This window comes from Aethalodelphis obliquidens, unplaced genomic scaffold (genome assembly GCF_003676395.1).
Source record: "Aethalodelphis obliquidens isolate GAN/ISIS:26980383/991018 unplaced genomic scaffold, ASM367639v1 scaffold25, whole genome shotgun sequence".
Lineage (NCBI taxonomy): Eukaryota > Metazoa > Chordata > Mammalia > Artiodactyla > Delphinidae > Aethalodelphis > Aethalodelphis obliquidens.
In genome coordinates, this window is record NW_020837969.1 from 5,612,044 (window position 1) to 5,639,720 (window position 27,677).

At 37.2% G+C, this 27,677-nt stretch overlaps 1 protein-coding gene across 1 annotated transcript in view; it reads right to left on the reverse strand.

The window, feature by feature from the left end:
• The window catches only part of WDR17 (WD repeat domain 17), an 86,470-nt gene that overhangs the window by 14,099 nt on the left and 44,694 nt on the right, over positions 1–27,677 (reverse strand). Inside the window, exons 12-29 of the mRNA XM_027122519.1 lie at positions 26,528–26,610; positions 24,760–24,846; positions 20,959–21,123; positions 19,281–19,483; positions 18,062–18,211; positions 17,844–17,974; positions 16,747–16,872; positions 16,165–16,356; positions 15,576–15,731; positions 12,798–12,862; positions 10,039–10,171; positions 9,488–9,579; positions 8,087–8,186; positions 7,113–7,252; positions 4,896–4,916; positions 3,133–3,244; positions 444–585; positions 66–168 (exon numbers count right to left, since the gene is read on the reverse strand). Of these exons, the coding sequence (XP_026978320.1) occupies positions 66–168; positions 444–585; positions 3,133–3,244; positions 4,896–4,916; positions 7,113–7,252; positions 8,087–8,186; positions 9,488–9,579; positions 10,039–10,171; positions 12,798–12,862; positions 15,576–15,731; positions 16,165–16,356; positions 16,747–16,872; positions 17,844–17,974; positions 18,062–18,211; positions 19,281–19,483; positions 20,959–21,123; positions 24,760–24,846; positions 26,528–26,610 (2,201 nt within the window). The remainder of the gene's footprint in view (positions 1–65; positions 169–443; positions 586–3,132; positions 3,245–4,895; positions 4,917–7,112; positions 7,253–8,086; positions 8,187–9,487; positions 9,580–10,038; positions 10,172–12,797; positions 12,863–15,575; positions 15,732–16,164; positions 16,357–16,746; positions 16,873–17,843; positions 17,975–18,061; positions 18,212–19,280; positions 19,484–20,958; positions 21,124–24,759; positions 24,847–26,527; positions 26,611–27,677) is intronic.

Sequence of the window (27,677 nt, forward strand, 5' to 3'; positions counted from 1 at the left end):
AACAATACAGCCATTCCGAAACATTACGTAAGCTCAGTTACGCATTTTGGAGAAAAAGTACTCACTCAGTACATGTATGCAGGAGTAATTTTTCAGTACGAACATAACTCAGTAGGTCAAGAACGGGGTAAATGGTATCCAAAGTCCAATTGGAACTACTGATGGATCCTGGCAAAATAAAACCAAATAAAGATTCTCTAAATAATAGGATTAAAACTTGTTCATCCAATTTTTAACTTATGTAATGGATTCTTTTCTGGTCAACGCTATCTACTTCTTTATTTTCTAGATCACAATCAGGTCCCGATACCAAACACGCAGCAATCTCTTTCCTCTTTAAATTCAGGACAGCTAGTGCTTGGTTTTAAGCCTTTTTATCAATATGAATGAAAATGCCAAATAAAAGAGTAGATTTTAAATTATACTACCAACTGAACACGTACCTTTGATGAAGTCAATACCAATAGGAAGGGCTTTCTCAGGTTCTTGACTTAACAAGTAATACTTTATAGTTTCAAATATATTGCCATCGGCATGGGCTGTCTCAGCTAATTGCATACATTCTTCTACTGTGGGTAGCTTGCACTAGAAAATAATTGGTTTGATGACACTGTTACTAAGATTTATAGGGATAAAAGCAATAGTATTAAGTGCTAAATGTTTCCAATATGCCTCCTTATTAAAGCTGCTGAGAACAGATGTAAATGAAATAATTTGTACTAAAAGCATACACTTATGGGAATATCTTTAAGATCTAATAACAATAAATAGGGTATTACCTAATGAGTCAGTAGTTTTAATCACACAAATACCTAATAAAAGAGGTGAAAGTAGGGCTTCCCTGGTGGCGCAGTGGTTGAGAGTCCGCCTGCCGATGCAGGGGACGCGGGTTCGTGCCCCGGTCTGGGAAGATCCCACATGCCGCGGAACGGCTGGGCCCGTGAGCCATGGCCGCTGAGCCTGCGCATCCGGAGCCTGTGCTCCGCAACGGGAGAGGCCACAACAGTGAGAGGCCCGAGTACCGCAAAAAAAAAAAAAAAAAAGCTAAAAAAACAAAAAAAAAACAACCCCAAAGAGGTGGAAGTAAATTGTCCTGATTGTGATACTAGAATTAGTACCTGCAAATGTAATTGAGCAGGAAATGCTGAAATTAGTTACTTTAGAACAAATATACTGACCAGTCTCAAAAACTACATTAAATGTAGAAAACATAAAAGGTGCATGCTTACGTGTTCTCTACACAGTGATTTACTTTCACTTGGCCTTGAGACAAAGCAACTTTATTTCGAGTAGGACAAGCTCTCAACGTTTTTAGCTTTGACATTCCGAAATGCCACAAAGTGGAGATCTGAGTCTATGAATTCATTACTGTAAAATGAAAAGCAACACTCCCAATCTTTTCAAATAATGTTTTCTTCTGTTAAAACTGAGAGTCTACTCCACCTTCATGTAAGTTTTTCTGCTTCCATAACGTAGACAGGAATTAAGTTATAAATTAGTAACTTAACAACTCAAATCAATATTTTAACTTAAGTTATAAATTAATTTTAGATAAAATTCTGACTTGTTCATGATATGTGCAGTTTAGGTGTTACAGTTTGTTGGTTTGTTTCTAAGCAACACAGGCATAGTTTACTGCTGTCTTACTAGTCTTTGGCAACCACTGAGACGGAGCTTCCGCCGCAAAAAATATTTTGTGCTGTGACCGCAGATGATGTGGTCCATCCACAGTTAGGTCATCTGTCTCCTCTCCTTGGAAATTTGTCACCCTATTTCCTTCTCACTATTTTTTACACCCCCGTAAGTTACTAAAATGGTTTATTCAATTTGTTTATTCCACAGCTTCGTATTTTCCGTTGTTTAAAATTCAAGTAAACTGAATATTTTAGATCCCTCAAACTCTCTCAAAAAAATTACAACAAACTAAACTAAAAGAGCTCTCATGTATGTGACATTTCATATGGTTTCCCCATCTTTATTCACTGAATGCCAGTTATTTACTGAGCAACTACTATGTGCTAGGAACTGTGCCTGGTTAGAAAGAAAAAAGTTTCTTCACTTTGCTATATGCTCTGAGAGTAGAGGGAATTAGCAAATGGTTCCCACTGAAATTTCATTCTGACACATAACATGATAAGAAGAGTAGGTTGATCATTCCTGTAATTCTTACCCTATCTTAAAATTCCAAAAGCTATATGACTTAATATTTAAATATACTTTTTAGGGGAGTTCCCTGGTGGCCTAGTGGTTAGGATTCTGGGCTTTCACTACCATGGCCCGGGTTCAGCCCCTGGTTGGTGAGCTGAGATCCCGCAAGCCACGCGGCACAGCCAAAATATACTGTAATTAATACAATCTCCCTATTGTTGAACATTTTGATTGCTTTTGTATGTAATCTTGGTATATAAATTCCTGTATTCGTAATGGAGCATTTTTAAAAAGCACTTTAGAATAAGCATGCCAATTTTATTATACTTCACTGATTCTTTTAAAGATCTTAAACTGCCTATTTTTAAAGTTAGCATACATGTACCTTAAGATGCAAAGTGGAAAGGGCTTGGGATGTGAAGTTACAAACGTTGAAGTTCTCACCCCACCGTTAACTAGTTAAAAGTTCCGGGCTTCCCTGGTGGCGCAGTGGTTGAGAGTCCGCCTACCGATGCAGGGGACACAGGTTCATGCCCCGGTCCAGGAGGATCCCATATGCCGCGGAGCGGCTGGGCCCGTGAGCCATGGCCGCTGAGCCTGCGCGTCCGGAGGCTGTGCTCCGCAACGGGAGAGGCCACAACAGTGAGAGGCCCACGTACCGCAAAAAAAAAAAAAAAAAGTTCCTTACCTTCTCTGAGTTCACTTTCTTTATAAATTAGGAACAGTATCCCCTGCTTTTCAGAGTTTCATGAGAATTAAGTAACAGATAGATAACAGATGTGAAAATTTAGAACAGTTCCAAACGTATAGTAGAAACTCAATAAACGTTCTTCCTTATTGTTATAATTTTTGTTGTATTTATGAGGGGATTCTGACGGGACCGTATATTCATTTCTCTGTGTGCATCACTATTTGACCAAACCTAAAGCTAATGAAATCACAGCACTGCATTCCAAAGTAGAATACTTAATATCGTCAGCATACCTTCTCATGAAGATCATTTATCTCTTCGATACACCCCGGGTAGAAAGCACAGAGTTTTACTAACTGTAGTTCGCTGTCAGGAGTCATCAGGAGAAGATCAACAGCCAAATTCCTATTCACATAACAAAAGGGGAAACTTCCATGAGGAAGAAAAAGCCTAAAAATAACATTTTAGAACTATTTCAAAGGAAGAAGACTCATTACACCTCCCTTGCTTTTCTATTTACATAAACAGTACTAATTTCCTACTTAGTTATGAAACTCCTCTAAATGTAGATTACAGAAACCAGAGGGCGTGAAGAAAAAACGTATTATGAAATTCCTAAATACTGAGCCCTTATATATTTACAATTAATTTTGTTATTATAGAATAATTCTCTAACCAAACTAAGTAGTATGAGACGTGTTCTTTGGAGTGAATTATAAGGCAGACTCTGTGAAAGCTAATTCTCACCAACTTTTGCTACACTTGCCAACAATGGACAACTGTATTTTCCAGCGCATTAAAACTAATGGATATTTAGATATTTTAAGTTTAGATGTATGGGTATTCTGCATATTTCTTAAACTTTAGGTGGAAATCAAAGACAGAAATGCGGTTTCCCGATTTGCTTTCTAAAGATTTAATCAATGGAATAGATCATTTTGAAATCAGACATTTAAAAAATGTGTGGACTTTCACAGCTTTACATTAAACTATTTTGTATAAAATCATTTTTAAAAATCAGGAGGTGAGGAGGTTTTGGTTTCACGCCTCGTAGGAGAGAAATCACTAATTTTCAATGGCTTAAGATATTATTATTCAATTTTCAAGAAAAGGATAGACATTCCGCATGACTTTAGAATAGACAGTATTCCAAATGTGAAGTTACAACGGCTGTGCTGTGGACTCTGAGTAAAGCCCCCTCCACCTTCTTTGTGCAGCCTTCAGTAAAATCTAAATTGGTCATTCAAGTGAATAAATTATTTTAGAAAATATTAGGGAGATGTTTCATCAGAATACACTGAGTAAAGAACAGGAATAGGGATAATTTGTACGTGTCAAATTCTCTATCATCATTGGGCAAGTAAATCTTTGAGTGTTCTTACAGGTTCCAAATTAGAGTAATTCATCTGTTCTTGATAAAAGGTATGACTTTATGTTTTCTGATACTAACATTTAATAGCAGTTTTTAATAATGTCCATGAGAATATAGAAATTATCATTTGCTTTTATAGTGTTTTAAAAAGCTATGCTAAAATTCTACTTTAACTTCTATGAACTACAGACAAAAGTCTGACTTTCTTATCCTAGAATCATATCCTGACACAGAGAAATTTACAGCAATTCTAGCTAATTTTATTTACTTTTTTAGGCTAGTTCACTATTTATTGAAAATTCAGTATGCCAGTAGGGGAAAATGTGTGTCTATACTTCTATATACTGAAATAGACCAGCGAAATGATCCAAACTCTTAAATTTCACTATAGAACAGGCATTGTAATTTGCTTAGTTGAGTTAATTATTGTTTTATTGTAGAAAGCCACAGTTCGTTTTTTACACAGGTTTAAAGTATAAAATCATGAGTGATTTTGTACCTAGGTTATAGGAACTGTTCTCATTACTTTGTAGTTAGGTTTTATATAAACTATATAAATGAACTGGCATTCTGCAAAGCAATAAACCAAAAACAGTTAGTGATCATTTCTTAGTAAAGAGTTGGTATTCTAAAAACAAAATATGTGAATTTTTAATTGAAGATTTAAATAAAACGCGATAATACCTGTATCCAGTGGATGGAAAGCTAGAAGGAAAATAAATTTGAATACCGTGAATAGGCAATGACAACCAAGAAAAAGCAAACTTTTACCAGTGACTGTAAAAAAAAACACGAAGTGCTCTCGGTTTATAAAATTACATTAGGGTTAGATTTCACTCGGAAAAAAAAAGCCAGATGCATGTATTTCAGCGTTTGAACTTTATCCTGGTTTCTGGTGCACAAACCTATGGCTATATTAAGAAAGGACTCTTGGGGGGAGTTAAAAGGAAGGAGAAGTTTGTTTTATATTAAAAGCAATAAGACATAGAGTCAGGTGGAAGATTTTGAAACCTCTTTAAAATTTAATATCCATGTTTCGCTACTTTTTTACCTTTACTTCAGTAATCACATTGTATTTGAATTAGATGATGACTTTTAGCACAGCGTCAGTCAGTCTCCTTTGTGGGTTAAGTAGTGTGAGTTAGACCTCGTGCTTTCGGTTGGGTCTGAGCCAACGACCATAGTTCTTGAGAGACGGAACTGGGTCCTCTCGAGGGATGGCCTGCGTTAGGTACACTTAAGTCTGAGACTGATGGTGGGGCACCACTCCATTCTGATGGGGGAGGGAGCTCTTACATCACTGTAAGATATGGGTAAAAATTAGAATAACTCTGAGATTCCCGAATCTCTCTGAAGCCCCCAGATCCAACAGGAAAGGAGTCCGGGAAGCACTGCTCTTTTTCTGACTCAGCCCTGGATGAGGGGGCGGTGTAGTGTGACAGCTGCCATAGACTGAATGTTTGTGTCCCCCAAAAGCCCTATGTTGACATCTAACCCCCAGCGGGATGGTATCAGGAGGTGAGGTCTTTGGGAGGTTATAGGGACATGAGGGAAGAGCCGCGATGAATGGGATTTAGTACCCCGATAAAAGGGGTCACAGGGAGCTCCCTCACCCCTTCCACCACGTGAGCACAGCAAAAACGCAGCCAGTTACGAAACAGGAAGCCAGCTCTCATCAGACACCGAATGTGCCAGTTTATCTTGAACTTCTCACTCTCCAGAACCATGAAGAATACATTTCTCCTGTGTATCAGTCACCCAGGCTGTAGCATTTTGTTACAGCAGCCCCAGCTGACTAAGACAGTAGCTAGGAGTGCAAACACCGGAGCCAGTTTATGTAGCTTTGAGTCCTGGCACGACCAATTACTGAGACCAGAGGCAAATCAACATCGACCGCATAGTTCTGAGTGAACTGTCGCATGTTGCACGTAAGTGCTTACGACGGTGCATGGCGCACAGTGAGCGGTAAGGAAGTGTTAGCTAGCGATGACGATGATTCTCATCTGTAGTGTTCAACAGTGGCATCTGTATAGCTCCATCGTAAGAGTGGGGGCCTGTGTGCAGGGAGTGTAGAGTGGGGACACGTGAAAGTCCTCATAAACAAGCTTATGTAGAAATTTCCCAAGGTTCTACGTGAGAAGACAGAGGTCTAAAATCATCTTTATTCGACAAACACGTGAGTGACAGCACCATCTCCTTCCTCCACGATGAAGGACTGTCTGCCCTGAGAAGTGAGGGAGAATTGCTGTGAGCTGGAGCTCCAGGTCCCCCAGGGACTCTCCCGGGTCTGCCTCTTACAGCACAGCCCAAGTTTGTTCCAAGTGTCCGGCTATACCATCTTTATTATTACTCTCCATTAGAAAAGTGACTTTATTTTCTAAACCTCAAACTAAGACCCAAGATCTGACAAGATTGAGTGTAGACATGCAGAATTTAAAAAGTGGGAATGTTGGGCTTCCCTGGTGGTACAGTGGTTGAGAGTCTGCCTGCCGATGCAGGGGACGCGGGTTCATGCCCCGGTCCGGGAAGATCCCACATGCCGCGGAGCGGCTGGGCCCGTGAGCCATGGCCTCTGAGCCTGCGCGTCCGGAGCCTGTGCTCCGCAATGGGAAGTGGGAATGCGTGGTCCTGATAATCTTAAGAAGTGCACATTTACTGTCTCATGGTGCTTTATGTGTTTGAAATATTACACGTTACAACTGGGCTACTTTAGAATAAGTGATGGCAGATTTCGCTACATAGCCACGGTAGTTCTCACTCTTAATTCGTGCTCACATCTTATCTTTATCTAAAAGGGAGCTCCTATATTCTCCCAACACACATCTTATCAAGAGCAACTTACCACATTCAAAAAATGCTTCCATCACTAGGAAACTATTCTTTGACTTTAGAAATGCTCACCACGTTGGAATCATCATGCACTTTCTCGCCAGCAGCTCGAGGGCATAGTGGGTTGCGGGTCCTGCCAGCTCTCCAAGCACTGTGCCCACAGAGACTGCCAACTCCAGCTCGTTTCCGCGAATCAGGTACGCCATAGCCAGCTTGCTCAATGAGAAAAGAATTCCTTCAGTTTCATAGATGCTGGGCAGCCTCATCATTCCCCTACTTCATCTCGTGAAGCAGATAAAGTTGTATTAACCTATAATCGATTATTCTTATAAAATACCGAGTGTAACATTTGTCTACAGTACTTATGTCAGGGCAACTACAGTTTTCAGATGGAAAAGCTGATAAAGGGACACAGAGCACATTTTATAAGGTCAGAATTTAAGAGTTTCGAGCCTTTGCTCACATTTTTGTAATTAATAACAGTCTCTCTGCAGTATCCTCAACATGTCCTTCAGTCCCTCTATCAGAAAAAAAAGTAAATTCGTAAAATCTTCCTCGATACTGTACAATGACTATCAATTATCCCTTAAGGCCAACATAGCTAAGGATACATGCAAAATAGAACCCACATCTTTACTTAATTGTTTCCTATTACATTAGAGGCTCAAATGAAAAATACCTCAAAAACATAACTTGCGAAGAATATACTAAAGTATTTATAAAAATAACTGCTTTCAAAAGTCAGGTATTCTGAGTCCAAGTCCAGTGACTCTTCCCTTTATCACACTCCTGCTTCTCATATATGATGAAATACTTAAAGTAAGGTTTTGACAAATATGTCTCTTGTAATGAAAATAAATAAATAGGTAAATAAAAAGATCTCATAGTCTGTACAGTTTATCTGTGTTTATTGGGCATGTCATCGCTCAGGCTTGGAAAGCATGCAAAAACCAGATCTTACATAGAAAGTCACCGTATTATTCCCCCTCAAACATCATGACGTATCTTAAGAGCTTTTCATTCACATGAGCCACTTTGAAATGTACCTCGATATTATCCACAGCGAGGTGGCAACACGCGGCTAGGACTGCCCGGCCATCCTGAAAATACCATTCCGCCAGCTCTCTGCAGGCTTCCTGCAGGAGTCTAGGAAGAAAAAGTGTACGTACTGGATATAAACACAAGGACTCCATCATAAAAGTGAACTGATGCCTTTTTATAACAAGCTGCTTAAGGGATCCAACAAGATTTAATTTTATATCCTTGGTATAGGTAGAAAGCCTGATTTGGGGGGAAAATCAGGAAAGCAGTCTTTCGTAGCAGATGAGCTGATAAGGCTACCTGCTCTCCCCTGCAATTTTTCTTCTTTTCAGAAGAAAACCCAAATTTTCAGAACTTCCCATCCTACATCGAATAATTTATGCCTCAGCTATAGGGGCAGTTAACCTTAGAAGAATTACAGGTTGAACAGAAACTTTTCAAGATTTAGGTGATTACTGGAACAGGGGTGGTGTAATGTTAGATCTTTAAAATGCCAAGTTTAGAAATGGCAGAGAATAACAGCAAAAAACCAGGAAGAAATGCGTTAGTCCCAACACATTATTTGCCTAACATTTTGTGATCATTTTTACTTGTCAAGTGTCCTAAAAGTTTAAATATCCTATTTCCTAGGGCCATGATAGGAGCTAAGAGAAGACACAGAGGAAGGTAGATTACTAGACTTGAAAAAGGTCAAAAGGCTGGAGAATCCTAATTTCTATTTCTTTTAAAAACGTTAGTATTTGGATTTCATTTTTTTTTAATTTTTAAAAACATTTGTATTGGAGTACAGTTGGTTTACAATGTTGTGTTACTTTCTGCTGTACAGCAAAGTGAATCAATTACACATATACATATATTCACTCTTTTTTAGACTCTTTTCCCATAGAGGTTATTACAGAGTATTGAGTAGAGTTCCCTGTGCTATACAGCAGGTCTTTATTAGTTACCTATTTTATATATAGTAGTGTGCATATGTCAAGAGACCTAGATGTTGTTCCAGATGCTAATACCAGGGTGTCATGGATTTTGAGTGATGTCAGGGAGATGTTATCCACACTGAGTCTAGGGTGAAACATTAATAAACAGCACATCTTACTTTTACTGCCTCTCCTCCCCAGCAGGTTTGATCAGATTTTAAGGATTTAGGTGCTTTATATGCAATTTCTGTACTGAAATGCAGTTTGCTTTTCTGGAAGCTACATAAGACGTGTGGTGGCTGTGTCTATGTGCCTGACATTTCCCTCCTCGTCTAGGGACGGATGCTGTGACGGAACATGACTGTGGTGAGAAATGCAGTTGAGGACACGAGACAGACAAGTCCTCTGCGTGCCAAGAAGGATGAACTGCCTTAAAGGGAAACCAGCCACAAAAAAGTATTGATCCCCAACAAAGAATGAATCGCTCACTCGTTAAAGTCTTCCTTGTAGATATCATCAGAATAAGAAGATCCTTTAGGTGTTGAAACATGGAAGGTTTGCATATTTCCCTCACAAGCAGCCTGGAATTTAATGCAATCTTTAGTTAATCTGTAGCTAACTGCTGATAACGGACCGATTTCAGAATATTCTTTTGAACAAAGTATATTTAAATGATGTTTGAAATTTATACTACGATTTGGAGATAGGCTTAGAATTAAAAAAAAAACAAAAAACCAACCCATGAACTCTGTTGTATCAACAGGAAGCTTCAAGTGAATGATTACTAGAGTTGTTCAAGTGTATGCAACGTTCAGCAGCGTAGAAAAGGCCAGAGTTCAGAGATGCCTGCATGTTTAAAGATCTAAAATAGGTTCAGTGTGGCCAGAGCAAAGAGAGGGTGACTGAAATGTCCAAGAAAGGAGGTCAGGAGGTGGGCAGAAGCCAAGCCATCTACAACTCTGTCCATCACGTGAACATGACCTTCCCCCTCCCACACGCCCCTCCCAGTGTGTCCAGCCCGTGTCGTTACGTGTTTGTACCTGGGCAACAAGAAGAGCTTCTTTCAGCTGACCTCTTGACATAAAAAAATGGACTAATTTTTTCACATCGCCAGTGGCTATGCAGTATGGAATGACATCATCCTTATCTTCCTGGATCAGCTGATCAGCTCTCCTAATAAAATAACAACAAAGCTTTTTTTTATATAGCATAGTAATTTCAAGGTTCTCAGTTTGACTGAGATTCTCTGAAGTCTCTAAAATTTGCATCAGAATCCACAAAGACTTAGATTTATAATCATATCACATAAGGAGGACAAAAGTTTCCTGAAATAGTAAACACTGTTAGTACTTGTTTTCCCTTAGGAAACTACAAATTTTCATATTTTAAAGGCAATGAACATTTCAGGTCTTAAAATTAATGTAGCTTAGCTATTAAAATAAGGAATATATTTTTCTGATAAGTTGTTACCTAGATATGTGTGATGGGACATCTACCCTCAATTGGATGAATGCATATGTGGGTGTCTACTTCACTAAAGACAGAGAATTTTAAGTGTTTTAGTGAGCACGATTGGCGAGCCTCTAAATGCAAGTAGCCTAAGAATCATTAAAAAGGATAATTCAAGAAAATTTTATTTCACTGCTACTTATATTTAACAGACATGAAATTTATTTGTTTTTATTTTTTCCCTACTCGCTGTCATAACTGGCTATGTTTTTGCTGTACTCATATGCTGGAAAGGGTTAAGGAGCTTTGCCCCAGGCAAGGTAGCTTAAAGAAAAATAATGTTCCCAATATGTGAGGGGGGAGCGGGGGCCTGATCTTGAAGATTATGAAGGATATACATGTGTCTGTCTCTGTCTCTCTACATCCATCACTGTTTGTCTGTCTGTCTCTGTTTCTCTTTGCCTGTTTTATGTCCCCATTACTTTCTCAGTGACCAACCTCGTTAATGCCACTCTTAACGTTCAATCTCAGTTTTACTGAGAACTAATCTGGTATATTTAATTTATGCTGGCACCTGCATTAAACTCCATTTCAATTGCCAACCTTTGGGTGGGTGCAGTAGACACTTTTTTATTTAATAATAAAACAACAATTTTATTATTGTTTGCCTAGATCACTGTTAACAGTCTCCAGTTCATGGGGTCACTGGAGTCTTCCCTAACAACCAGGCTTTTACCATCTGACCCTGATTTCCCTGTTATAGCTGTTTAGAAACAATATTCTCTTCCTGGGCATTTAGAAATAGGGCTGAGAGACTGCCGATCAATCTTTCTAAATGGCTGGATGCATAAAACATGAACTTAGGAGCTGCAGGGAGATGATTTTCTGGCCACCATGTGAACTAAGGAGCAGAGAAAATCAGGTGTTGGTTTTCAAAGATAAATGAAAAAGACTCTTGTTTCTTAGGTTGAAACAAAATTGTTTTGTGAAATAAATACCCTCTGCTAACCTGACTTTATTAAGGTTTCAGTGGGAGCAGTGACATTTACCATCGTGTAGTAATTGTACACACAACAGAAGACACATGAACTTAGAATTACTTTGGATTCTCAGAGCTTATTCTAAGGAGCCTGCAGTCTGAGGGCTGGAGCTAGCTAATGCTTAACTGATTTGGGGAGAGTAGGTGCTGGGGAATGGTCCACTTTCCCACGGCTAATGCGTTAATCCTTCTGTATTTCATGCTTAGTCTCTGATTGATTTTAGGGGTACACGTGAGTTACAGTTGAATTTTTTTCTAAACGCTGTCCCGTGAAACGAAAACCAAACTTCATTTTTAATGCCAGAAGCAAGGTAATTACTCATTAAATAGTCCTCTACAGTAACTGGCACGTAGTGAGTGCTAAATGTCTGTGGAACGAATGAACAGAACAGAACAGAGAGCAGTCTGTGTTTCCCCCTCAGAAGATACGTGGTGGAAGCCCTAATCCACAGTACCTGTGAGTGTGACTTAATTTGCTGATATAATTAGTTAAGACGGGGTTGTACTGGATTAGGGTAAACTCTAAATCTGATATGACTGGTATCCTTATTAAAAAGGGGGAATTTGGACCCAGAAACGCACGGAGGATAATGCCACGTGAAGACTTAGCAGAGCCTGCAGTGCCAAGGGCTGTCGGTAACCACCAGAAGCCAGGGGGAGAGCACGGACCTGATTCCTTCTCAGAACCTCCAGCAGGAAGCAACACTGCTGACAACTTGATAGCCGGGAGAGAACACATTTCTGTTGTTCTAAGCACTCGGTTTGTGGTCCTTTCTTATGGCAGCCCTAGGAGACCAATACACCTCAGAAGAAATCTTGTTTGTTTATTACATTCTAGAACAAGGACATCCGGTTAACCTTGTTCAGTGGTAAAACCCTTCTTCATCATCAGAACTACCTTGTATACATGCAGAGGACATGGCAGGAATTAGTGTCCACAGAGAGAATTTCTGAGATTATTTATAGAATGACTATTTCACGAACTTTGCTAACCTTCAAGAAATCTTACCACTTATACTTCAATAGCAATACATTAACCAGTGAGTATGTTGACTGATCTGTCATTTCCTCCATCAACATGGGGGAATTTGCCTTCTACCACTGTTCTTATCAGATGTCAGCTCAAATATAAGAACGCCAAATGACTTATAACCGATTCATTTAATTTACTGTATCAGGAGATATAAAATTCAGTTATCATTTAAAACAACATAAAAGTAAAAAATCTCAAAGGCTACTAGCATACTTATATATTGCTTCTATTTTAACAAAATGTAAAACATCTGTTTGGACACAGACTCTCTGCCTCACCTCTGCATCAACTTCTTCCAGTATTTCACAGACACCCCTGGCGCAACTGACAAGGCTTTGTCCCACTAGAACAGGAGAAGAGAAGAGCAGAAACATACCCATTTTGATTGTACGGGCTAACTCTTAACAGACTTTTTTAAAAATGAACTCATATTTATAACGCAAGCTTTTATTAGAGTGTTTGGGTTTCCAGGCATATTTTTTGTATACTATCTCATGCATTCCCTAGGGTATAAGTATTACCATAGTTTAAAATAAAATAAGATATATAAATTCCCTGATATAGCAGGGAAAATCCCAAGCCTACAGAGAAAGAAAGAGAGGTGGAGGGAAGGGGGGAGCAGAGAGAGAAAAAGAAAGGAGGTTGGGGGAAGGGGTAGTACATAAAGTATGTAGTTTGAAAAATATACTAACTCACCTTCCCACACAACACCAGAGTAATCTGGTCTATGGTATTCTATGTTCTATTTTCAAAGTCATATATACACTGAAATTTTTATTTCACTGTTACTTATATTTAACAAACACGGCATTTACTTCTATTTTTATTTTTTCCCTACTCATTGTCATAAATTTTATTCATTGTCATCTCTCCCTTTATAATTGATATTCCTGTCTTCATATTTTAAAAATGAGACTACTACTAAAAGAAGCTCGCTGTTCAATTAAGGCTGATTGTGACTGTTGTTTGAAGACACAGATTTCACTGAATTCAAGTCTAGAAGGGAACTGAGGAGAAAATATTCTGAAATATCACTACAAAAATCAAAACTTCATTTTAATTAAGGCTCTCCGAGACAGGCAAGTTCTACTGCAAGTAAAGCTAGAAAATTGGTAATTAGCCTGAAAATAATAGGTTAGGGAATTTTTAACACTACATTATTTATGATCATGTTTTTGGGGGGAAATTCGTCTTTATTATAGTAGGGATGAATGGAAGAAAGAAATTGAAATGTAGATTAAATTAACTTTAAAATCACCAAGCTCTTTCAATAAAAACATGTGTTGCAAGTGAAAAGAATAAATGTTTTCCTAATCTCACACTATCAATTTTACAGAAATAGAAGCTATTTGTAAGGCGGTGATCATGAACAATTATAAGGACACCTATATTTCTAAAGGGTTGTAAGCACAGTTTTTTGGATCATTAAGTCCATTGATGAAACTGCACAACAACAAAATTATTAGCTCCATAAGTAAGTGCCTGATTAAATTATCTTGAATTAAATTGGAATTAAATATAATTTAAAATTATATACACCCAAATATATAACTCAGAAAGATAAAGAATTACACTGTTCTACCGAATTTATTTATTCTTTTTCTCCTTCACTTTTGATATTCTTTCTAGAAGTGCCCTGTTAAAGAAGTTACTTTTAAGTCATACCTTTATTTCTTCATAAGAAGAATTTCACACTGCTCCTAAGTTAAACATTTTTTTAGTTTGCAATTCCTTTTAAATAACATTTTTAAATGGTACACTTTATTATCTTAGATCAAGGAGTAATTCATTGTTTTTCTCTAATGTATGGGGAAATACAAAGGTGAGCTAAATTTAATTTTGATACAGTTTAATGTAATGTTACTGCTTAGTTTTACTTCATATTATTTATAAGTATTCTTTTTTTTAAGTTAGTTTTTTTAATAGATCTTTATTGGAGTATAATTGCTTCACAATACTGTATTAGTTTCTGTTGTACAACAAAGTGAATCAGCCATTTGCATACATATATCCCCATATCCTCTCCCTCTTGAGTCTCCCTCCCACCCCTCTAGGTGGTCACAAAGCACCGAGCTGATCTCCCTGTGCTCTGCGGCTGCTTCCCACTAACTATTTTACATTTGGTAGTGTATAGACGTCAATGCTACTCTCACTTCGCCCCAGCTTCCACATCCCACCCCCGTGTCCTCAAGTCCATCTTCTATGTCTTTATTCTTGCCCTGCCACTAGGTTTGTCAATACCATTTTTCTTTTAGAGTCCTAACATCATGCTTTGTAATTATAAAATTAATTAACCAAGAGCTTTTCAGAAATTATCAACCATGGAATGAGTCCATGTCATTCTAATCTTTTATTTTTCATGGGTAGAATTTCTGTTGACCTAAAAGTACACATGCCAAAAAATGAAAGGCTCAATAAATCTTCCCAAACTGAATACTAATGTAACGAGCTCCCAGATCAAGGAACAGAAGCCCCTCCTCTCTTCTGCTCTATTTTAGTCACCACCCATTTCCCAAAGGAAACCACCATCCTGAATTTTAATAGAATGGATTCATCCAAACCTTTTTGGAAAACTCTGTTTTGTTGATTCAGTGCTCTCTGAAGATCAGAATGCGCCTTCACCAGCTGACCCTCAGAGGGGGTCAGTGTGGGACTGACAAACAGTATTAGCAAGGGCAATTCACTGGGAGCAGATTAGCCAACATAGATTTTTTTAGGAATCAAAGACTAGAGTCGAGGACAGTGGTTTTCACAGGTTAGCTTGTTGGGAAGAGAAGCTGGAGGGCTTAGAAAGGCACCTGTCATTGGGCTCCATCCCCCGAGTTCCTGATTCGGTAGGTTTGGGTGGGAAATGCACGTCTGAGGAGTTCCCAGGCATGCTGATACTGCTAGCCGGGATCTCACTTGGATAGCTACTGCTCTGAGGTATACCCCTGGTATCAGATTGGCAGAGAACCAACCAGGCCTGGAAGAAGACAAGCTTGATATTTAGCATCTAACTGAGACTTGGAACACTGTGTGAGACTCCTTGGTTTTGCTTTAATAGCATATTTTACCTCTCCAAGTTCCACCATCAGCTCACAGTATCTCCGGATCTGTCCTAATCGCAAGTGTATTTCAGCAGCTTCCTTCAGTCTTTCCTCTTTAGTAGGGACACCAATACCACCACCAAATTTAGACATCTTGACTGTGGTTAGTTCTTGGGCTTCAGACTGGTTAAGAAGAAAATGAAATGATCTAAATTTTGTTATGCAACAGTTAGTGATAACAGATCATTATAAAAGCATTATACAGACACATATTTTATAAGCATATAGCACTGGAAATTAAATATTTTTTAAATCAATCCTTTTTATCTATAAAATATAATACCTCTTTAAACACAATATTTTGGTGTGGTGAAGAGTAGGGCTTGGATATGCCTGGTGTGGGTGGGAAGAAGCTAAATCCCATTTTCCTTAAAACTCACCAGAAGTCCAGAGGCCAAAAGGTAGTGAGTGATAAAGTGGTATATAACTGGTGAAAAAATATATAATAAATAAATAAATAAAAATAAAAACTAAAAATTATTCTAATCGGTTTCTATACTATCAATAGGTAACTGTTACAGTCATTAGGTGTTTAGTTTGTGATTTAAAAGGGTACTTCTTTATGAAAATAGCTGCTTCCTATCACCATCAAATCCACATCCCTGGCTCTCCATGGTCTAACAATTAAATAGTCACCCACTGATACTTCATTGCAAATATAAAAGCTTTTTCTTCTTTCTGGTCTCAGGACTGGTTTACTGTTGGAACTGCATATCGCTTCATGTATAAGGTGACTAGTAGTTTTGTACTGAAATTCATTAAGGGATAAAATATGAACAGTTTTAATAAAATATATCCCAGAATACAGCCTAGTAGGACTCTGAGACAAAAATCAGAGTAGCCCATACATACAATCATCTGGTAAGAGTGTAAAGGTAAAGCATTTCAAGGGCTTTCCAGGTGACCTTTGAAGAATTTCACGAGATTCAACCTAAGAAAACCATGGCTGCCTTAATCTGTTCCCCAAATAATTGATACTCTTGTGATCAGTTTTTACTGAAGGTTTATGTCCTCAGTGTTCACTTACTTCAGTCTACCAACTCTAATTATATATGCAAAAAATAATTTTCCTATTTTAATAGTGAAAAGGCAAAACAATTTTGTGTTTGAGTACATCACACCTGCATACTTTACTTACTGTTCGGAATGTAATCAGATGTTTCAAATGCATTATTCCTTTACAGTAGTTCTGAGGAAGTAAGCTATCATCTTGCCCTTTTATCACAGCAACTAAGTCCCATAAATTGTCACTGCCACCTGGAGGCTAAAAAGTTGATACAGAACATCCAAAGATAGAATAATGAATTAAAAACCCCACAGCATTTTGCACCTTTAAAAATATAATGCAGGCATATCTAACTTGAAAAATTACCAGGATAATAACTATACTCTATCTTATTTATTGTTTCTGGTTTCCATTTGCTTTTTTTGTTTGTTAGGCCCTCTGAGATCCTTGTTGGATTAATGCATGCACCCAAATTGTCTACTGAGGACCAGAGGGGAAAAGCTTTGTTCGTTGCAAAAGATCCTTGAATCACCCACAGTCCCAACAAATAGCCTCTATATATACAAATGTGCGTGTATAAGCGTGTGTGGTATAATATGAAAATTTTGGATATTTTCAAATGTATATAGTAGAAACTGTTATAATTTATAAAATAACACTAAATTTAAAATCATTTAAGGTCGGTGGCAAACTTTTTTGATTACATATTTTGTTAGCTCAGAAATAATCTCAGCTGTCTATTACCATGTGGAAGATCACGAATAGTTCTTGAGGTGAAAAGGGTCTTCAATACAAAACACGCGGTTCTGAAGTGCAAGTAATAATTAAGAAGGAAAAGTTGATTTATTGCCAATAATAAAAGATAGTAATATCAAGGCGAGGGCCAGAATAGAAGGTAAGGAAGCATGCTGCTATAAAAGCAGACATGGAGACCACACAGCCGCAGCTGACAAGTTAGGAGGTAGATCGGTAGCTGAAGTACCCTAAAGGCTGTCAGAAATGCTACTGATTAGTCAATGATCGATTTTATCAGTGTTAGTAGGGTGGAAACAGCAAATTGCCTTCTTCTGTCTCTTTTTTAATGTCTCATTGCCCTCACAACTTATGGACCATTTGCTTTCTTACACTGGGATGACACATGTAAATATGTGATAACTTAATGACAAAAAGTTGTCATGATTCACTTTGGCAAAGGGGAAATTTTCACATTTAATTCCTCTAATACTTACTGATAAACATTCTGAAAACCATCTTAGTTTTTTCACACGAGGGTTGCCACTTAGTTTCTCTATCTCCTGTTTGATGTCTCTTGACACTTTGCCACACAGCAGAGGGGGCATGCCTTGTTCTACAGCACAATCTGGAGAAGAGACACAACTCAGTGAGAAAACAGCGCTTATAAAATCGTATTTAGAAAGAAGATCTAATACATGCAGAGTTTCCATACCAGTGTTCCCGATAATTTCTTCCCAGGATCTATCTGCCAGAATATTTATTTGTAAAGGAGTGATTAACGGCGTTAATGACCAGAGTCTCACCGTAGAGTCCCGGGAGCACGAGGCCATAGTGAAGGGGCGACGTGGGTGGCATGTTAAACCTGATGGAAGAAATAAAGCCGTTTACTAAAGGAAGCACTGAAAAATATGTTTTATTGATGTGTACCTCCTAACCCTTCCACAGAACTGAAGTTGTGGAGAAGTGTTTTAAATAACATTTCTGTCCTGGCTGAAAACAATACACAGATGTAAAAAAAGTATTTAGCATCTTCTGTAGATATGAATACAGAGTTGAATAATTATTAGAAAGCAGATGGTCCTGGATGAAAGTGTTGGAATTACATTTCAGTTGGTATGTCAGTGAGCTGACTGTCATACCCATGGAATACACAGTGATCATGGGTGGGTGGATGTTCTCATTACACGATAAAGAAAGGCTTGAGGACCTTTCATTTTAGAATGTCCAGAAATGGGATTCTCTCCCACACTCAGTCCCACACTGCAGTAACTAAAAGGCCATTGGCGTAAAGCATATGGATACAATGACTAGGTTAGGGTTAACTGCTCTCAATAATCATTTTTGCATTCTTAATTTACCTACTCAACCCCATCAAGGTTTGGGTGCTACAAATGAGGGTAAAATCATGTGCAAAAGGTAAGGAATCTGATTTTCCATTCCCAACTCATTTATAGTAAAAAACTTTGTACTATACTAAGAAACAAAACATTGCCCCAAATATCCAAAAATAGAGGTAAAGGAATGGCTAAATACGTCATACCTAAGTTATTAAGGACTTCCTGTTTTACAACTTACCTTTGGGGTGATGGTAAGGTAACGGAGAAAAATCCAAGCCATACATGAGAATATGTGCAAGGGTATATGTGTGCGTGCGTGCATGCGTGCGTGCATGTGTGTGTGTATGTTTCTCTACAGGGATAGAGAGAAAGACACCATGGTGCTAACAAGAGTTAGTTTCTGATTATTTTTGATGACATTTTCTATTATAGTCTGTGTATTCTGATATTTAAATAGTAAGCATGTATACTTTCTACTAAGATAAATGTTATTTCAAAATGAAACCCTGTAAGACTTCTTCAAAAATACTGTCTTGCTCAGAAATTATAATCATGAATATAGCAAAATTTAAAAGTACATGAAAAACACTTTACCGTATACATCTGCGCCATGATCGTACACGGTATCCAAACAAGCTCCTTCCCGAGTGTCCCACACTTTTATAGTATAGTCCCAGCTGCCAGATATTAGTAGGTATGGGATCTCAGTATTCCACATTAATCCCCGCACAGGGGCCGTGTGTCCTCTAAGAACGTTTACGCATGCATCTTTAGTATAATCCCAGATTCGAACAGAACTGAAAACAGAATATTATGTATATAATACAAGTTATAATTTATCTGGAGTATCAGCATGTTCTTAATGGAACACAGTGATTATTTCTCAGTATATTGAAAAAACATTTTATGTTTCAATATATGTTATGATTCTCTTCTTTTTAGCAAATAAAAATGAATTTTATTTATTTTAAAATGAATAACTAACTAGGCTAGAGCCATCCTATTCCAATATTTTTTCCTTACTTTTACTGGTCATTAACCCCTGATACTAAATATATGATTTCGCAGTTTATGTGTTTAAAAAATTGCTTTCTTAAAATAAAATGTCCAGAACAGGTAAAGCCAAAGAAAAATATGACTAACAACATGTATACAGTAACTTAAGAGCGCTCAAATTATTTGTATAACTTGAAAATACAGCATGTATGATGACGGGTATTATTTGAAAAATCAATTCGTATCTATGCTTTTATCAATAGAGGAAACACTTCATGTTTTTGTCAGTTAAATAAGTTTCTTAGTCTGTGGAATCACTCTCAGATCAAGTACAAAATTTAAATATAAATGGGTTCATAATATTACTTGAATCTACTGACTGTGTAGAGTACAAATATTACTGAGGGACAATTTGAACTCAAAATCAATTTAAGACCTCCAAATGCCAACTCTGCTTGGACAATTCATAATAATCTTTTAGTTAAAGATTTATATAAACCTGAAAAATATCAAAATATTAATACTCCAAAGGTTATATTACACTATTAAGAGACATACCACATATTCTATTTCTTAAGGCATATCTCTTTCTGCTATATATAAAAGATTCCTTTCTTCTTTTTCCCCTTTATACCAGGACAGGATAATGTGGTTACTATATACCACAACTTTTACTTGCACCAAGTAAGATTTTTCTTACCTAAATTTATCTCATATTCAAACAGCCCAAACTGTACCATGCAAATATATCTTGTCTGGATATAAAATATAGACAAGATTTCAGAAACTTTCATAAACCCAGAAAAAAATGTTATGTCACTCTCATTTCTAAAATATCTTCTTTTCATGCTAACATACATAATCATCTCCTTTTATTCCATTCTTAATGAAAACAGAGTACAGCTGTTTTCCACATTAAATATGGGAACATTATTAAAAATCAACTCGTCTCTACATGTTACAAAGGTTTATTGTTTCAGACGTTTTTCCCTTTCCCAACAGATTTCTGTTAACTTTGTTCCTAATAAGAGAGAAATAAGCATCTATTGCAAGTACAATAAATAAGGAAATAGAAATCATGAATAAGATGCTAAGTATGGAAAATTTTAATTTACTTTTAGTTGGATGCAACTAGATACTTGTTAACTGCCTACTTGTTAAGTACATGTTTAAAATAGTTCCACATACACGTTGGATCATATAAATAAGTACACTTCTAGAAAATTACAAGCTTATGAATTTTAGGACTAGAAAATTAGAATCCAAAAATACATACCCATCATCCGAGCCACTGCAAAGAACTCCCTCCCTCAGAGGAGACCACCTAACATGGAACACTTTCTCTGTATGCCCACTAAACACTTTCAGTGGTTGATCCGAACTGGTGGCCACATAATAGACACGAACATTTTTGTCTTCACAGCCAGTGGCTATCATGTCTCTGAAATATCACCCACGGCACATAAAAAAATAAAAAGTTTGATAATATTTGTTACTGATAGCTTTTAAATGCACACAGTTCTAACTTCTAAAACGAGAATTTTTTGCTTCCTTAATGAAGTTACACTGAAAACTTACAAAAGTAAAAACATCATTTACAGCAACTGCTCTAGTACAGAGTTTCTCAATGTTTCCTTTCAATCAGTTGTGTTTTTTATTTATGAGAGATAATGGCACAGTCATTTCTATACATTCTTTTTCAAGATGTCTAGATTCATAACTTTAGTATTTCTCAGACCTTTATATTTTGCAACTACTGGGTCTTAAGAAGGGTCTTGAATGGTCAGTGACTGAGATTTGCTTAATTGCTGGTAGGCACGTTATTAATTACTACATGCCCTGACCGTTGGTAAATTTTGTTGTGGTAGGGATATAAATAGCAATGCTTCCCCCAGAAGTGTGCTAGGAAAGCTCCCCGCAGAGCCAGGGTCGTCTCATCTGACAGTAAGTCACATTCCTGGTTTTCCAATTCTCTCTGGTGAGATGCTTAACTGTTTGATCCAACAGAATCCTCTGGGAATATAATACGTGGATCTGATCTTTTAACGATCTTGGCTCTATCTCTAAGAGAGTGAGATAGCAAAGCAACTATTTGTACCCTAGCCGTCATGCCTGGAATACTGTTCCCAACGGAATTCGAGTACTAGGCAGACCTGTGGCATCAGGTACCAGTCAGAACAGTCTCCCCGAGGAACATTAACAACCGTATAAACAGTCCCCAGACTTTAAAGGTAAAGAGGGGAAGTTACACGTTTTGGACCCAGCTGTTATCAAAACCTTCTCCAAACTTCAAATTGTTGATTTTTGTCGCATGGGTTGTAATACCTGTATTTATTTAACCTTACATGCATAAATACACCAGTTGGTAAACTGCATGCCAATCTATAAATGTGTCGATTACATGTGCCCAAGGCCCACTGATAAACAGCCCGTTCCTCCATGTGGGAAAATATATTTTGCATAATACAAATATTTACACGTATACACGAGCATATTTCTGTATATATGTCTATGCAGATACATAAAGATAAAATCTTAGAAGTGAAAAAATATTCAAAGAAGGTACATACAGATATCCAAATTATAAATTCAGAAATATCTTATGAATAAACTTTTATAAGTTCAAGGTGTTTTTCACTTATCTCCTAGGATGCTAAGTGGAATATAAATACAGAAATTAGAACATTTAGAAAAGATTTTTAAAAATAATAGTGAAATTTTAAAAAAATAAAAAATGAAATTTATTAGGTAGGCTTGGTAGTAAACACAATAGTTAAGTATAAAGGACTTTTTTTTTAAAAAAAATTTTCTTAACCAACAAGGCATACTGCATTAATTTCTAATTTTTATTCTTACTGGTCAAATTCTTATTAACCCTATAAAACAGAGAAATAAGAATGTGGAACTGTTCTGTTGATCATATGCAAGGTAATTCTACTCATTTTTATATTCAACAAATATTTATTAAACATCTGGTTTTTTCAAGGCATAGTGAGGGTCAGAAGTACAGTGTCTTGCTGATAATATACTGCTAAAAACAGATAACCACTACTGATCTCATGGAGCTTACATTCTACAGGGTGAAGCAGCCAATTCACAAATAAAACTTAATTTTATGATGTTAAGTGCACCCAAGGCTTATTATACCATAGGGGAAATTTACCTAATATGGGGGTCAGGGAAGACTTTTCTCCAAAAGTGGTTTTTTGAGCTGAGAGCTGAAGGATAGGGAGAAGTTACTTATATCCGGCCCAGGTTGGGAGGAGTTGTATGCGGTGGGATGGGAAGTAGAATCCTAGATGGAAGGGGAAACAGGAGTGAAAGCCTTGGGGTGAAAATGAGCTGGCTGGTTCAAGAAATCGAAAGCCACTGTGGCTAGATATAAGGAAAAAGGGAAGCAAGGCTTGTAATGTGATACTAAAATACAAAGGAATGGGATTATACAGGGACTCCCTTGTAGGACTGGCTAAGATTCTGCACATTATCCCAAGATCAATGGGAAACTGTTGAAGGATTTAAGCAGGAGAATGCCGTGCTCACATCTGCGGTTTTAAACGCTCACTCTGACAGCAACCTAGAGAACACAGAGAGAGGAAGTGGTGACGAAAGGTGTGAATTCTGGAATTGATTTAGAAGACTTTTGCAGAAGTCCCCAAACAGACAAATGTCATTAGTTTAGTCGCTGGAGGGATGGTTGGGTAAAGAAGGATATTTAGATGGAGGATATGACAGGAATTGATGGCTGGCTGCAAGTGAAAATTGAGAGCTAATAAGGTCTAAAAGAAGAGGGCTTCCCTGGTGGCGCAGTGGTTGAGAGTCCGCCTGCTGATGCAGGGGACGTGGGTTTGTGCCCCGGTCCGGGAAGATCCCACATGCCGCGGAGTGGCTGGGCCCGTGAGCCATGGCCGCTGAGCCTGCGTGTCCGGAGCCTGTGCTCCGCAACGGGAAAGGCCACAGCAGTGAGAGGCCCGTGTACCAGAAAAAAAAAAAAGAAGAGGTCAAGGATTTGGGCTTTAGCAGTTTGTTGTTTGCATTTTCAGGCCACTGAGGTGGGAAATACTGCAGAAGAGCTGGTCACGAGCTCATTTTAGAGCCTCTAACCGGGGACCTCCCTGGCAGTCCACGGTTAAGACTTTGCCTTCCAACGCAGTGGGTATGGGTTCGATCCCCAGTCGGGGAGCTAAGATCCCACATGCCTCGGGGCCAAAAAAACCAAAACATAAAGCAGAAGCAATATTGTAATAAATTCAATAAAGATTTTTAAAATGGTCCACATAAAAAAAATTTTTTTTAAAGTACCTGTAACTGTGTAATAAATGCTTCTGTATTTACTGGAAGAAACTCATAGATCCATCATTTTGTATAATATGTGATTTGACTCAGAACACAGTGTAATAAGGGTTTAATATTTTAGTATGTATATTTTACGACTCTAATATGGAAAAGCATAATTCACATTGTTTTCACAATATTTAAAGAAAGTTTGAATTTTTAAAGATAATTTATATCCCATCAAAGAGAGGTTTGAAACACAAGATTCTTGGAAGTGCAGGGGCTTAAAGGATCAATTTTAGTGGAGGTTTGACTTGGATTAATTTTTAAATCTAAGCTGATCTTTAATGCCAGGCTCTTAAGCAAGGTTGACCTTTCAAAACCATTCTAAGTTCTGTGTCATGGGAAATCACCCAAGGCCGTGGCATTTGCATTAGGTGGAGGCAATGGAAAGTCACGGGGAACAAAATACCATTGCACAGACTCCTAAAAAGGGTTCAGAGAAAGGGCCACGTTCTCAGAAGACACACAAAGATTGGACTGATTTCCATGTTTCATTAGTTAGTCATATGCTTTTCCTTAAAGCAGCAGGAAATAGCTTGAAAGTAGGAAATCAGTATTTCTAAATCATATAAAAACCTCACGGAATAAAAACAGACGGTTACACATGCAATTACAAGGCTAGGCAAAGGGAATATTACCTAAAAAGAGTCATGAATATTACCTATGGAAATAACCTTAAACTTTATGGCTATTCAAAATCTCTGAAATGTAATTATTACTTATTTCCGGAAAAAATACTTACCTGTTGTTTTGGCTCCAATCACAACCAAACACTGCAGCTGGATGTTTGTATTTGTGTAGTACTTTACCATCAACTGTTCGAATAATACTGAAATTAAGTATAATATATTAATAGAAAATTACAACAGTCTAAATACATCATTCAAGAGAAGAAAGCCAGAACTGTAAAATTTGAACATAAGTGTTTTAGGAAAGAGACCTTGTCTGCAAAGCACAAGGAACATTTAAAAGTACTGTGTAAATATTACCAATTATGAGTACGGATATTTATATCACATAGTATTAATTATGGTAACCCACTGAAACCAATTTAAAGGAGATACATTTTTATTTAGAAACTATTTCTTATAGTTTTAATTAGGGAAATACATAGTTTAATACATATATTTTAAAATATATGCATTAGATTTCAGCTTCAAAATTTAACAGTTCAAAATGTATGTTTAAAACAACTCATTTATAGTGTTGGGTGCATGCACTATTACACCAACTGCAAGACATATAATATTTTCATGGCATATTTTAAGTGATACAACTAGAACTTCAGAGGACCCCTTCTCCCAAAACAGATCCTATATACTTTCACTGCAAAAACAAAAGCAGCTCTAATACCCTTCTATTATATTGCCATAGTGCAAGGGCTACTGATTCCATAGGGACACAAAGCTGTGTATAAATTAACGTATTGCAAAGTTTTAAAAGTCTTTGGAAAAGACCCTTTTAAAACATCACTAGGCCCACCAAAACTTTAAGGTTACTGGAGAGTGGTGGTGATCTACGCTTCCAAATATTTAGTCATTGACTGTGGTGTTTATCAAATAAGTAATGCCCTGAGAATATATGGTAAAGCTAGTCATGTATCACCTAGTCAAAAAACTCTTACGTACATCTTTCGTATTTTGGTATGTATCAATGAGCAAACAGTCATTTTCAAGGGAAAAAAATCACTAACTGTCGTTTCTGAAAATTTTAACTTCTTGGTAAAGATCTTTGGTTTCCATAACTACTGTATTTTCCACTGAAATTAAAAAGTGAGGATGAGAAGGTTTGGGGCTGGGTATAGCAAAACCTAAGAGGAGATAAACTTTACTACTTCTCAACAACCATAAGTGCTTATACTACCCGTCAAAGATGACAATACCTATAGCTATAGGGTAGCACCATTGGATTAAAAACATTTTTTTTAACTCAAAGGCAATTCTTCCCTTACATATATTTCTTGGAAGCCTCCTTTTTCCTGGGACTCAACAGAATTAAGAAAGCACATATTTCTGAGAAGTTAGTCACTTTCTAAAAATAGGCATTTCCCACAGGCATGGTCTTATTGCTCCTTACAAAGCCTTTTTTATCCTTTTAAAAATAATAACACCTACTGTGAACAAGTTTCTAGAGCACTTGATACCTCTTCAACCACTTGCGAAACTGAAATACCACTCCCTCAAAATGTGATGAAAATTAGACTCTGTGAAAGTCCTTTAAGTTTCTTTGAGGTAAGTAACGGTATTCTAGTTAAAATTCGAGTAGCATTTTCATTTAGAAAGAATTAGTGGTTTGTTTATTTTTAAACATCATTGCATTGTTATTTATTACTGATATATCATAGCAATGTAGCATGTGCCTATGCGGGCTTATAAATAATATTTATGATAGTAGGTAGAGCTGTACAAATGGAATCTCATCGAACATTTTAATGTATGTGCTAACATGATACAATTGATATTATCAAATGTATCTTTTATAAACAGTGTAATTTCATACATAGTACTTACCAGTAACCATCACCACTGCAGGTTGCTATTCTTTTGGAATCTTTATGACTCCAGGCAATGCAGAATATTCCATTTTTTCCATGCTTCAAAAAATGTAAAATACCTATCAATAAGAAATAATTCACCCCTTTTTCCTCTTATTTATTTATTTCTTCTAATATTACTTTGCTATTAGGAACTTGCTCTAGATGATGCTACAGAGACACTACTGTCAACAGCAGAAGGCTGAATACATACTTTAAAGAATGTGTAATGCTGTCAACACTTAAGAAACAAAACCATTGTTTTAAGACATAAATGGGTGGCTCTATTTCCTTTTTGTGGACACTGGTAAACACCCAGAATCTGCTTCCTCAGCCATCTGTAGAATTAAGCTCTGCTTAATAGCTTAATACCTTTTTCTGTAAAAGCCCTTCTGGAGATGAAGATATTTATCTATCTGCTTTCTAACCCAGTTAGGCTCCTAAAACTACAGTATAAGAGATGCTGCAAGCAGCTGTTATTACTGATTGTTCTTCTAAATTTCAAAATTTTATTTTTATGAAACAAAGAAGGTTTAAGGTTATTATTATAACAAATCACTCTGTATTTACCTGTACTCTACGTTTATCTGTATTCTTGGACTGGGAAAGGGTAAAGGAATACAGTCACAGCTGTATGATGAGAATTTTTAAAAACACAAAGAATATATTTTATACATAGGAATGTCATTCATCAACTAGGTAATGGGTGAATAAAGGTTGCAACCAATCCATTTCCGAATTTCGTTTAAATCATTTCCGTTTTATATAGCACTTAAATCGTGGCTGCTCTTAAGGGAAGACTAAAGTGACTTTTTTATCTGGAGCTTTAAGGCTGTTTTACTAAGGTGGTCTCCAGTTTGCTATTTTTACCTTTCTTGGGGGATCAAGGTGGGTAGCTTTATAAAGATGAACACAGGAATGGAGGTAGTCTCTATACTCACTCAGCTGAAGGAGGGGAGGTCCTCCATCAGCTGTGCTCGTCCCCGTGAACGGGGCACTCATGGCTCCCTCACGTCCTGCATTTTATTTGGTGAGGCATGTGTAACTTAGTTAACTGAAGCTGGCACTGTTCATTTTCCCCACATTTATTATCCTAGATGTAAGCGGTTTCGATATTGGTCTTAACT